This window comes from Perca flavescens, chromosome 21, assembly GCF_004354835.1.
Source record: "Perca flavescens isolate YP-PL-M2 chromosome 21, PFLA_1.0, whole genome shotgun sequence".
NCBI lineage: Eukaryota > Metazoa > Chordata > Actinopteri > Perciformes > Percidae > Perca > Perca flavescens.
This window is the reverse complement of record NC_041351.1, coordinates 12,558,297-12,570,717: the sequence shown is the minus strand read 5'-3', so window position 1 is coordinate 12,570,717 and position 12,421 is coordinate 12,558,297. Positions and strand designations below refer to the sequence as shown.

At 40.7% G+C, this 12,421-nt stretch overlaps 2 protein-coding genes across 2 annotated transcripts; both read left to right on the top strand.

Annotated features, from left to right (window-relative positions):
* Positions 1 to 533: 533 nt before the first annotated feature.
* Positions 534 to 8,335, top strand: pus3 (pseudouridylate synthase 3). The gene is made up of 7 exons (XM_028567711.1): positions 534 to 664; positions 1,018 to 1,417; positions 1,562 to 1,839; positions 1,924 to 2,107; positions 2,359 to 2,468; positions 6,896 to 7,068; positions 7,901 to 8,335. The coding sequence occupies exons 2-7, from the start codon at positions 1,019 to 1,021 to the stop codon at positions 8,170 to 8,172; spliced, it is 1,416 nt and encodes a 471-aa protein (XP_028423512.1). The 5' UTR covers positions 534 to 664; position 1,018; the 3' UTR covers positions 8,173 to 8,335.
* A 66-nt stretch (positions 8,336 to 8,401) lies between these two features.
* dcakd (dephospho-CoA kinase domain containing) lies at positions 8,402 to 12,056 on the top strand. The gene is made up of 5 exons (XM_028568047.1): positions 8,402 to 8,770; positions 9,307 to 9,418; positions 10,023 to 10,226; positions 10,428 to 10,515; positions 10,765 to 12,056. The coding sequence occupies exons 2-5, from the start codon at positions 9,307 to 9,309 to the stop codon at positions 11,048 to 11,050; spliced, it is 690 nt and encodes a 229-aa protein (XP_028423848.1). The 5' UTR covers positions 8,402 to 8,770; the 3' UTR covers positions 11,051 to 12,056.
* Positions 12,057 to 12,421: the final 365 nt, after the last annotated feature.

Here is a 12,421-nt window from a genome sequence, read left to right as displayed (position 1 = left end):
AGATGATTGCTCTTCTGAGCACAAAATAATTGTCATTTATAAAACCTAAAAAATGACATTTTTCAGCCCTGTGGACCTTTGAACTAAACTGGTTCAGACTGTGCATCTAGTCTCTAGTCTGCAGTCGAGGCTGAGAGCCACAGGTCATCAGATTATTGCCATCTTTAAATCTGGTCTGAGTCAGAGTGGCAAACTCAGCCAAAACAGTGGCTAAAACAATAAGGGCATAATGCCAACAATTGTTGTATGATGTTGAATGTTACTAACTGTTTGACTTATAATCAAAATATTTTCACTTAACGTTTTATGGGAAAGGGTTTTGAGTGACTGCCCCATTTTACCTGACTGCATCATCTAAAATGGGATTAGAAATTAAGCAAAAGTGTGAGATTTTTCTAAAGTAAAACCAGCATGTTTCTGGGCTACCAGATGAAAAAAACACACAAGTTAGTATGCTATTTAATTATTTAATGGTGTGCCACTATGCGATTTAAGTAATAAACTACGTTTCCCAGAATCCCCCTACAGGAAATACGTCCGCTCTCAAAATCGGTCCGACTCTAGCAAATCCCGTATCAGCACGAAAAGTAACGTGTGCGCCAGACACCCAGAAAACTGACTGAAACACACAAGTTTATCAGCAACATTTACACTAAAATCAAAGGTAAAGGACCGTTTTATTGCTTTATTATTTACGACCACCACCAGTCTTAATATCTGCTCTGTATCAAAACACACAAGCTAAGCTAACAGACTGTGTGTGTAGCATTTAGCCCATAGACTGTAACGTTATAAAAGTCTGATTTAGCTAGCCAGTCAACATACGTTCACTCGACTCCAGCTAGCAGTCTGGCTGAATATTGTGGAAACTGTATTACTGTGAATTAAGCAAAAGTACAAACTATACTGCTTAACTTGCATTCACACAAGTAACAAGTAAGTGACAGAGGTTTATATTATTTAAATATTAAAGATATCCTTTCTAAATGGATTTTTTCTGTCTTATTTATTGAGCAGCATGTCAGAGGCTTTAATCAGGCGAATACAGGAGCTGGAGGCAGACCTGAAGAAGCTCAAGTCCCAGCTGAAGGAGAGGAGTGAAGCTGGAGATGATCCATCTCCTAATGAACACACAGACTGCAGACCTGATCCTAACACCAGCAGCAGTAAAAAGGGTAAGAAAGCAGGCAAAGAGCGTCCCTTTGACTTTTCCGCCCACCCTCGGCGCCATGTGGCCCTGCGGCTGGCTTACCTGGGATGGTCCTACCAGGGGTTTGCAGTTCAGGAGAACACAGACAACACTGTGGAGGCCAGAGTCTTTGAGGCTTTGCTGAAGACGCGGCTGATACAGGACCGACAGAGCTCCAACTACCATCGGTGTGGACGCACTGATAAAGGAGTCAGTGCTTTCTCCCAAGTGAGTTCACTGAGACTCAAATTATAATTTATGGACTACATAGGGAGATTATAACTATATGAATGGTGCTCCAGTGTGTTGCTCCAAAATAAAACAAAAACAATTGAAAGGCCTGCATACATTAACACTGTTTCTTCTCCACAGGTCATAACTATTGATTTGCGATCCACGCAGTTTTGTGGAGGACCTGGCGTCGCAGTCCCTGAACATGTTGATGTTAGTGCCAAGAATAAAGCTACTGGCTCTGAGCTTCCATATGTGAAGATGCTGAACAGAGTCCTGCCCCAGGACATTAGGATCTTGGACTGGGCGCCAGTAGCAGAGGGTTTTAGTGCACGCTTTGACTGTCAGTCCCGCACGTACCGGTACTACTTCCCTCGCGGATCCTTGGATGTGACGTTGATGGCAGATGCTGCAAAAAGGTGGGTGACGCGAAAAAGTCATGAACACTGATGTCACCACTCAAAGTCACAGTTCTGATTTTAGGGCCTCTTAACACCCAACAGATACGAGGGCACTCATGACTTTCGCAACCTGTGCAAAATGGATGTGGGCAACGGAGTCCTGCAGTTTGAGAGGACCATCTTGTCAGCATCAGTCAAGCCTGTGCAGCCTCAGCACATCAACTGCACAGACCAATATGACCTCTTTATATTTGAGATCAAAGGACTGGCCTTCCTTTACCACCAGGTATCAAGAGACATTCACTTAGTGTTTTTTCCCCCTCTATTTTTTACATCTCTTCTTAGCAAAACAATATGTTAATTTCAAGCCATTGTAGCCCTGTAAATTAGGCCTTTATAGAGTAATAACACAATATTTTGTATCAGTAACAGCAAGACTAATATAGATGCAATCTCTTGTGGAGCTAATTTGAATACTTTGATTAATGACATTTGCAGTCAATACTGGGGTGAAATTCCTGTTGTGTTATGCTGCAGGTACGATGCATGATGGCATTGCTTCTCCTGATTGGCCAGAAACTGGAAGCCCCGGAGATAATTAATCAGCTTCTGGATGTTCAGAGTAACCCCAGGAAGCCCCAGTACAGGTGAATGGACTGCTGTTGTACAGGTTGTGCATTGTGTCTTCTTTGGTTCTACGAGAAGTCGTCAAAATCGACTGACTTTATTATTCCCAAACTGGGAAAGAACTGTGTAACAGCAGCAAGTTACAAGAACATGCACACATTAGAGATGTTCCGATACCCCGATGCTGCCTAAAACGCTGGTATCGGTATCGGGAAGTACTGGAGTTTATGCACCGATCCGATACCAGGTAATAAAGCCCTAAAGAAAATCTACGTTAAAGCAGATTATTTATGTTCTTTTCCCGTTATAACTGACTGTCAAACTGGACAATAAAAGAAAGTTCTGGGGCGTTCATTGTTTGTTTGTTCATGTTTCACAAAGATATAAATAATATCACATCCATACAGGGATAGTAGTATACAGTTGTTAAAATATACACACTGGTATCGGATCGGTACTCGGTATGGGGCGATACGCAAGTTCAGGTATCGGAATCTGTATCTGGCCATCAGAACACCTACCCAAAAAATATACTTAGAGGAATGAAAAGAATGTAGTCATATATATATATATATATTTTTGTACCCTTACAGAACAGATTGAAGATGGCGCCGGGTGTCATGGCACGCCATCTCTCTGTCCCTGTGTCTTTTCTCTCTCAGTTGTTTATTGTGTTTATAGTGGCGTCTTTGCTTGTTGTAAATACCCAATCGCTGTTGGTGTACGAGCGCCAGGCACTTTATGACATATGTAACTTTGTTCGGAGGATTCCTCATGAGTATGGTCAACAACAGAAATCGAGGCTTCCTCCGTTTCTGGCTTCAGTACCGGAGGAACTGTTTCGCCGTAAGCCAGTTTTCCTACCCCGAAAAAGGACCCGCAGGAGACACGGGCGTGCACGCGGTACACGCTCGGGCATACATGTGAAGATTAAAACCGTAGAGAGGATGATGAACAGGGATCATGCTGTGTATGTCAGATGTAAATTGGATTTTGCGTGCCGACAGCGGTGGATTCTTCCTGTTTACCCGGTGTCTCCTGAGCTCGATCAGCTGTTGCAGCCCTGCTGGTCACAAAGGATGCGTGGAAGGGAGGTGCTTGTCTGGATAACTTGCGTTACCTGGATTGTAAAACTTCATCGGGTGTTGAGGTAGGGAAAGTCCAAATGGCTCTCCTTAACGCTCGGTCACTGTCCAATAAGACGTTTATCCTCCGAGACTTTTATGACTCCCATGAATTGGATGTAATGTTTTTAACAGAGACGTGGTTGCATGTCGGTGAATTAGCGCCCCTGGTGGAACTCTGTCCTCCTGATTCCAGTTTCTTCAGTTCTCCTCGACTGACAGGCAGAGGAGGTGGGGTGGCCTCACTTTTTAAGGACCGTTTTAAATGCAAACAGTTGCTAAACCTCCCTGTCTTCACTAGTTTTGAACTGCAGCTTTTCACCTTGAATAATCCCTCTCTTGTTTTGGTTGCTGTTATCTATCGTCCACCCAAATATCATGATAAATTTATTTCTGAATTTGCAGACTTTTTATCCAGATTTTTTCTGCAATATGAAAGGATTTTGATTGTTGGTGATTTTAACATTCACATTTGTTGTATTGACAAGCCTCTGGTTAAAGACTTTTTAAATATTATTGAGTCTTTTAATCTCACACAATTTGTGACTGGATCAACACATCAGCACGGACATACACTTGATCTAGTGTTAGGTTATGGGTTGTCTGTATCTGTAAATGAAATTTCTGTGTTACCTGTTTTAGATCACTCAATAATTTCATTTGAAATTTTAATTCCAAATTCACTCATCCTTGGGAAAGAAACAAGGACAATAAGGTCATCTCGTCATATCAGCACAAGAGCTTTACATGATCTAGCTATGGGTTTGCCGGATGTGGTCGATCCAGTATTTAATCAGGCTCTTTCAGTTGACCTCCTTACATCTAATTTTAACAGTGTTCTTGGGGCCTTCTTGACTCTGTGGCTCCAGTAAAGACCCGGAGGTGTCTTATAAAGAACCATACCCCTTGGTTAAATGATGATTTACAAATGCTTAGAAAGAGCTGCAGAAAAATTGAACGTCAGTGGCGTCACTCAAGGCTTGAAGTGTTTTATCATGCATGGAAAGACAGTCTGACCAACTACCAATCTAGGATGTCAGCTGCAAAAGCAGCCTACTATTCTAATTTGATTTTAAATAATAGGCATAATCCCAGACTGTTATTTGACACTGTTTTCGACTCTCACAGCGTGTTCATGCAGTTAGTGGTACTGACCTATCTGCACATGATTTCTTATTGTATTTTAATGAAAGGGTAGAGGACATTAGAGCCAAAATACCCCAGTCTTACAGTGACAATGCAGAGTGTGTTTTTGATTTGTCTATCTGCACAGGACAAGGCTTTTCTCAATTTGAACCAATTTCCTTGGCTTCTTTGAGTAAGGTTGTAACGGTAGCACGGTGTACAACCTGCTCACTTGACCCTCTGCCTTCTTGGGTTGTCAAAGAGCTATGGCCTACATTAGGACCTTATGTTTCAATGATCTTAAACTCTTCCCTCCTCACTGGAGTCTTTCCAGCTTGCTTCAAAACTGCTGTGGTTAAACCCCTACTAAAGAAGCCTAGTTTGGATGTAGACTCCATGACCAACTATAGACCTGTCTCAAATTTGGCTTTTCTGTCAAAAGTGTTTGAGAAAGTGGTCTCAAATCAGCTCTTAAATTATTTGTCACTAAATAAGCTATTTGAGCCATTTCAATCGGCTTTCCGGTAAATCATTCCACAGAAACAGCACTTACAAAAGTGGTGAATGACTTGCTACTGTCTATAGATTCGGGGTCAACAAGCGTTTTTCTTGCTGTTAGATCTTAGCGCTGCTTTCGACACGGTTGACCACTGTATATTACTGGATAGACTTGAGAAATTCTTTGGTATCTCAGGACAAGTTCTAGAGTGGTTAAGATCCTACCTGTCAGAAAGATTTCAATGTGTTTTATATGACAACATATTTTCGAGTCCTGTGCCGTTAACCACGGGTTCCCCAAGGCTCTGTACTGGGTCCATTGCTTTTTTCACTTTACCTATCCCCATTGGGTCAGATTTTCCGTTCTTTTGGGATTGCTTTTCATTGTTATGCTGACGACATGCAGCTGTATATGCCACTAGATGTAGGAAGCGAGTCTAACACAGCTAAACTTGAGGCCTGTCTTGCAGCTGTTAAGAGGTGGTTATCAACAAATTTTTGTTGCTTAATTCTGCCAAGACCGAAATGATGGTTATTGGACCAGCAAAACTAGGTCATCTTTATGATCACTTTACTTTGTCTCTCGATGATTGTGTAATCAATCGTAGACACCAAGTTAAGAATCTTGGTGTGCTCTTTGATCAGACACTTTCTTTTGGTTTACATATTAAGGAGGTGACCAGAGTTGCTTTTTTTTATTTTATAAACATCTCAAAGATAAGATCAATACTGTCGTTTAAGGACGCTGAGGTCCTCATTCATGCCTTTGTGTCATCCAGGCTAGATTATTGTAATGTGCTTCTGTCGGGTCTGCCAAAGAAAAGTCTGCGGAGTCTGCAGTTGGTTCAGAATGCTGCGGCTCGTGTTCTGACTGGGGCCTCCAGATATGAACATATTACACCAGTGTTAGTTTTCTCCATTGGCTCCCTGTTCATGCCAGAGCAGACTTTAAGGTGTTGCTGCTAATTTATAAAATATTAAATGGCAGCGCACCGTTGTATCTCAATGACCTAGTGAAACCCTATGTGCCTGCTCGAGCCCTGCGTTCTCAGGGGACGGGTCTTCTGAGTGTCCCAAGGGTTAAAAAGAAGACAATTGGGGAACGGGCCTTTTCCTTCCCAAGACCAACATTGTGGAACAGCTTACCTCTGAACATCAGGCAGGCTTGTTCTGTTGAGGTTTTTAAAGCAAAGCTAAAGACCCATCTGTTTACTGTTGTGTATGAGACCTAATTTTTAATCTAATGTTTTTCTGAGAGTGTGTGTTATATTTTAGTCATTGGAACTGTTTTTAAACTGCATTTTCTATGTTCTGTACAGCACTTTGACTTGAAAGCGCTTTATAAATAAATGTATTATTATTATTATATATATATATATATATACACGTGTAGAATACAAATATATAACAAAATAAAATATGAAAAAATATGAAGTAGCATGATAGTGCAGTATTGTAATGTGTGAGCTAGTGAGAGAGTTATCTCACACACAGCTGGGAATTATTGTACAATTTTATGGTATGTGGCAGGAATGATTTCCTGCAGCGGTCCGTGCGTCATTGAAGCGGTCGGAGCCTTATAGAGAAGGTGCTCTGCTGTCGGACCAGTGTGTAGTATAAATAATAAAATCCAGAATAGTAACAACAATACAGTTGCATCTATATGAATCTTTCTTAAAGAGCTCCCTTCTTGTCTCTAGCATGGCAGTAGACTACCCGCTGGTGCTGTACGACTGCCACTTTGAAGGTTTGAGCTGGAAACAGGAGAATGAAGAGGTGAGCCACGTCCTGTCTGCACTGCAGCAACACTGGACCCAGAGTGCAGTCAAGACCCACGTCCTCCATGGGATGATCCAGGGTTTGGAGGCCATAGGTGAGATGAACAGACCCTGACAACCTCAACATTTTCAATTTTAGCCTGTTAAATTTGGGATTTGGGATTTTGAAATAGACCCCCACAGGGCCGGACTTGGATAATAATCTAATAGCAACCCAGACTGCTTTTCTGTTTTTGCTTTTTCTGTTTCATTACTACACACAGAAGCTTCTTTATACAGATAAAACTGACTTGACTCTATATCGTATTTGGTAAGAATAATATGGATGGTCTCAATACAATGAGGAATAGTTGTAGACTTGCATGCCGAGTGTTCTCCTAAAAAAACTAAACAATACTGCTGCACTATCGTGTTCTCATGTAGCACCATTATACTGCCTCCACAGTATTATATTTATATTTTATATGCATTTTTAACATATACTGCATACATTATTTAAAGGTACCTACATCCTAGGGTGTAATTTCCACTTTCAAATTATTTTTGTTACTTATAAGTCTCAGTGATTGGGCCCTAGTTTAAGCAATAAAGAAAGTAAGACATTTTTTTCTTATACACAGTTTAGTACTATTCTTTCTGGCAGAATTTATCATTATGATCAACTGAATTATTTCCTGGATTTTGTATCACCATAGTCCCTATAAATGTATGTAGAAATGCAGGAAATGGGATTCAAATCGGGGAAAAAAAAATTCTGGCGGAGAACCCCCAAACCCCCTGTTTTGTGTCCCACCCATTTCTCAAACCAAAAATTACACCCTTGCCTACACCCTTATGTATCCTTTCAATACTTTGCTTAGACCCAGTCCATAATACACATCAAAATGTTGGACGGGTATAAATTGTTTCACTTCTCTCCATCTACAGGTGGTGTGTCCTCTAATCATTGCTGGCTAGTAGAAGGCAGCAAGCAGAGAAACTACCGGCCCCTGCTGGAGCGTCCATGCTGCGAGAGCCTGGAGTCCAGAATAAACCATTTTGTCAAAAGAGGCAGGCTGGAGCGGGAGGAAGGGGAGAATGGAGGTGATATGGTCCACAGAGGGAAAAGGTCCAAACATTCCCACAAATCCCCCAGTCTGCCTGTTTCTTCAGAGATGCCATTGTCAACACAAAGTACAGATCAAAAAGCAGGAGATTAATATTTTTTTCTCCAGGAGAATGGACTTTGCAAAATATATTTTGTAGTCATTTTTGATTATGCAAAAACGTTGTATTTACATTTTGTTTCAGGAAACGTATTCACATGTTCATTCATGCAAATCTTTGTTTCGCTTTGAAATAAACACGTTTTTGGAGAAAATAGCTGTCGTCGAGTTTGGTTTTCAACACAGTAGCAACGTTAGCACCTCAAGTTGTGAATGGGGGAACTCGAAATTAGCTAGGCGGAACTGACGTAAGAGATGTCGGAAGATTTTTGAGGTGGCGCTTGTCCAGCTAAGAAGCTAGGTCGTAGCAATCAGTTGAGTTACAGTTAAAGTCAGAGTTAGAGACAGCAATATCAAGCGACAGGACTGTCTCTAACATTTTCATTTGACTGCATGTTTGATAGGACGGAGTAGAAATGGCCGCGACTTCGTTTTATTGCATATTTGTGGTCGTTTTGACCTGATCAATACTTGTGCTAACAGTAGCTTTTTAGCAATCCTGGTTGTTTACTGCACTAGCCCAACCACTGTGGCTCTGCACGGTTTCCCACTGTACATTCAGTTGATTTAAGGAGTATCACACGTTTACGAGGTAAATACATAATAGGAGTCTTTGTGGATAACGGTATCAAAACAACAGAGCTATCAGGGTTTATTTTGATGTTTAATCAAGAATAACTTTAAAGCTGTCAAAGCAACTCAAGTTTGCTTGTGGTACATTAACTGAATGTAGCTTAGCACCTCCACAGCAGGGGGCGTGCTGTTCTAGACATTGTATCTGGAAATATCTGTGTGTGTGTGTGTGTGTGTGTGTGTGTGTGTGTGTGTGTGTATGTAAATGTGTGAGTGAGTGATTTACTGTATATAATTTATGTATAGCCTGTTTATTTGTTTTGTTAAAAAGTATTTTGTACTTGTAGTGAGAAGTTCCCTAACATTTCTAGGTTTCATATTTCCTTTTTTTTGTATTGCTCTTATTTACAAACAAGTCCAGCTTAAGCCAATCTACAAGTTGCTTTTTTATGCCACAATTTTTTAATTCAGTTTCTAGGAGTCGCCATAAACGGTTGCAGTAACAGTATTGTTACTTTACTGCTTGAATACATCTTTCTGTGTCTTTGCTTCAAGATGTTCCTGGTGGGGCTGACGGGAGGTATCGCCTCAGGGAAAAGCGCAGTGTCGTCAATGCTGCGGGAGCTTGGGTGCCCCATTATTGATGCTGATGTTGTGGCCAGGAAAGGTAGGTGAATGTCTCTCCCTGCAAACTATTTAGAATTGCAAAGTGAATACAAATTCAGTTGGAGTACCAGTCCAAACCGTCATCCAGCCGAACCCTCAAATAAAATCAGATGTGGGAATTGGGATCACCCACATCACTGACGAATAATGTTTATTAATATTCTGAAATGGAAATAAAGAAGGTGGGCCTGTAGGAGGTTAATTAAGACAAACGCTTGGAGGGATCAATCGTGACGGCTTTCTCTGCTGACAGCAGGGATGATGATGTAGTTATGTGGTGAAGATAAAAAGGTCACAGAACTGGGTGAAAAGTGCACAGCGGCATGTAGGAGAAAATATAAGTCATTAGGCTAAATATTGAATTAAACTGGTTATTGAGTCTGTTACAAAACTAAATATGTTTTCTTTCCCTCCTATGTATCTTTTGCTTGTGTGCCATTTTTAAACGTCTTATACTTACTAGTTTTGTCAATCATTTTATGTGCTACAGTATTGCATTATTGACCACAAAACAATAATTTAAATTGATGTTATTTGATACACTGTTTTGTTTATTTAAAAAAAATAAATGATACCAAATGTTACTGCCTTTTCTTGATAAACAGTTGTGGAACCGCACACTCCTGCCTATTCTCGCATTGTCTACCACTTTGGGCCAGAGATCCTACTCGAGAACGGGGAGATCGACAGGCAGAAGCTAGGTCAGCTCATTTTTGCCAACGAGGAAAAGAGGAAGCTGCTGAACTCCATCACTCACCCAGAGATCCATAAAGCAATGCTCAAAGAGATCCTGTTCTACTTTCTCAGAGGTGAGGGAGGAGTTAGGCTCAGTTATCGGTTACCAGGGAAAAGTGAGTGAGCCAAGGCTGTTTTGTAGTACAGCGCTGGGTTTTAGGCTGTTTCTCACAAAGCTGTATAAATTGCTCTTCGTGAGCCAAATAGCAAGATATTTTAGAATATTATATTTACACTTATTTATTCTGTTTCACTATCCTCTTTTGTCTCCCTAGGATACCGCTATGTGGTGCTGGATGTGCCCCTTCTTTTTGAAACCAGACGCCTGACTCGGTTTCTAAATCACACCGTAGTAGTTTACTGGTAAGACCGCTGCTCACTTTTCCCCACCTTCCCACATCACATTTTTTATGTGATGTTTGTTTACAGGTTACATATTTTCTTTTTGTTTGTTTTTGACACAATCTGGTAATTAGGCCCAGTTTTGTGAGTTATTGGTTACCTCTCTCCAGCCCTCTGTGTGTCTTATTAGCATGATTCACTGCTTCTGGAGTTTTTAACAAGGCACCCTGGCTGCTCCATAAATAACTTCCATTGTCGGTTACCTTCCAGTGACCCTGCCACTCAGCTTTTGCGTCTGATGCAGAGGGATGGCCTGACCCAGGAGCAGGCCGAGCAGCGCGTGGCGGCACAGATGCCGCTCAATGAAAAGCGCGGCCTGGCCAATCACGTTATTGAGAACTCTGGCAGCCGAGAGGACACCCACCGACAGGTCCTGAGATTGCACACAAAGCTGGAGGACTCCATGGACTTCCTTTTAGTGAGGGTCATTGCTATTGTTGCCACTACTGGTCTGGGTGGGATACTGCTGTATGCAGCCAAGTTACTTTTGTCCTAACAGAGGACAGTGAGGGGAAGAAGGAGTTTGGTCCAGGATGCGGTCAAAGATGAATAGAAGTAGGCGAAGGCACGTGGGGAGGGCCCGATGCAATTTACTGTGAGATTAGTTTCACAGCACCCACCACTACAGTTCAGTGGGATGTGCTCTGTTTGCAGTTAACACTGACTTACATTATTGACACAACATGCACTGACAGATGCGGTTTAGTGTGAAGGGTTTGAATGTGCAATTTCAGTTGGTTTTACTCGGAGACATTAAAAACAAGAAGGTGATACCTTAGGCCGTACAAGCTTCCCGATGCTCTCAGCGATCACAGTTTGGTGCCTAAAAACTGGCTAAACTTTTTACTTTGTTGCAGCAGTTAACACATAACTAACATCAGTAAAAAAGTTAAAACTCATTGCAGAATCTAAAAGATTTTATTTTGTTATACCTTTTTGTACCCCACGAAGATATCCAAATTAGACATTTTTGGTGATAGCGTACAAAAGAAGGACTAAACGGCTGTACATTCTTATAAACTATTGATGTGCAGAAGTCACGGTTTTTTGTTCCTTTAATTTATTTGCAATTTTCATATTTGCGTATAATGTATTGCATACATTTTTTGCGCAAAATGCCAGTGCTATCCCCAGTGATGACTACATTTTAAAAGATATTTTTCAATGGAAAATCATCATATAAAAAATAGTAAAATGCCCAATATGAATGATTGGATGCTTACAAAATATGTTATGGTTATATGTCAATGACCTGTATTATGAAGATATATGACAGAATGTATTTGACAATCCATTTTTAATGGGAACTGAGTGAATTTAAATGAAGTAACAGACTTAATATATATCACTGTATTTTCTTACACTTGAAGCTGCCCTCTGTAAATACTACTGTAAGTCTGGCTTTGTTTTTCTGTGCACGCTCACATGTAACTAAAACAAATTTCTAACATTTGCGGCTTAACTGAAATATAAATTATCCAGAACGACGGTTTTAAAGTAAACTGTCACATGTTGTCTATTTTAAAATTTTAGTTTTAGTGTTTGATGCCCTTCATCCTGAACATAAATTATTATACAATATTCACTGTGCAGAATGATGATTCTGCAGTTTGGCAGTAGAAGGCTGTTTTTAAATTCATCTAATGACGAAAAAGTATTTCTGTGGTCGCTTTAAAGTTTAATACGTTTTCGTAGTTTAGATTAGTTAATGAAGAAATTAAAGGGTACTCCAGCGATTTAGCATTGGAGTTGAGGGACACGGTCAAAATTGAGATAGAATGACATTTTGCCACTATTATGGGTCAAACTGCAAAAACACGAGCAATCATGTATGACTAAAAAGGAGCAAATCATCACCTTTGAGAAG

Bases quoted from the DNA above. Each gene is read 5' to 3' on its own strand.
- pus3 (XM_028567711.1), top strand. From the start codon at position 1,019: ATGTCAGAGGCTTTAATCAGGCGAATACAGGAGCTGGAGGCAGACCTG. The intron at 2,469-6,895 runs GTGAATGGACTG...TCTTGTCTCTAG, and splicing joins CCCAGGAAGCCCCAGTACAG to CATGGCAGTAGACTACCCGC. The intron at 7,069-7,900 runs GTGAGATGAACA...CTCCATCTACAG, and splicing joins CCAGGGTTTGGAGGCCATAG to GTGGTGTGTCCTCTAATCAT.
- dcakd (XM_028568047.1), top strand. From the start codon at position 9,307: ATGTTCCTGGTGGGGCTGACGGGAGGTATCGCCTCAGGGAAAAGCGCA. The intron at 9,419-10,022 runs GTAGGTGAATGT...CTTGATAAACAG, and splicing joins TGATGTTGTGGCCAGGAAAG to TTGTGGAACCGCACACTCCT. The intron at 10,516-10,764 runs GTAAGACCGCTG...GTTACCTTCCAG, and splicing joins CACACCGTAGTAGTTTACTG to TGACCCTGCCACTCAGCTTT.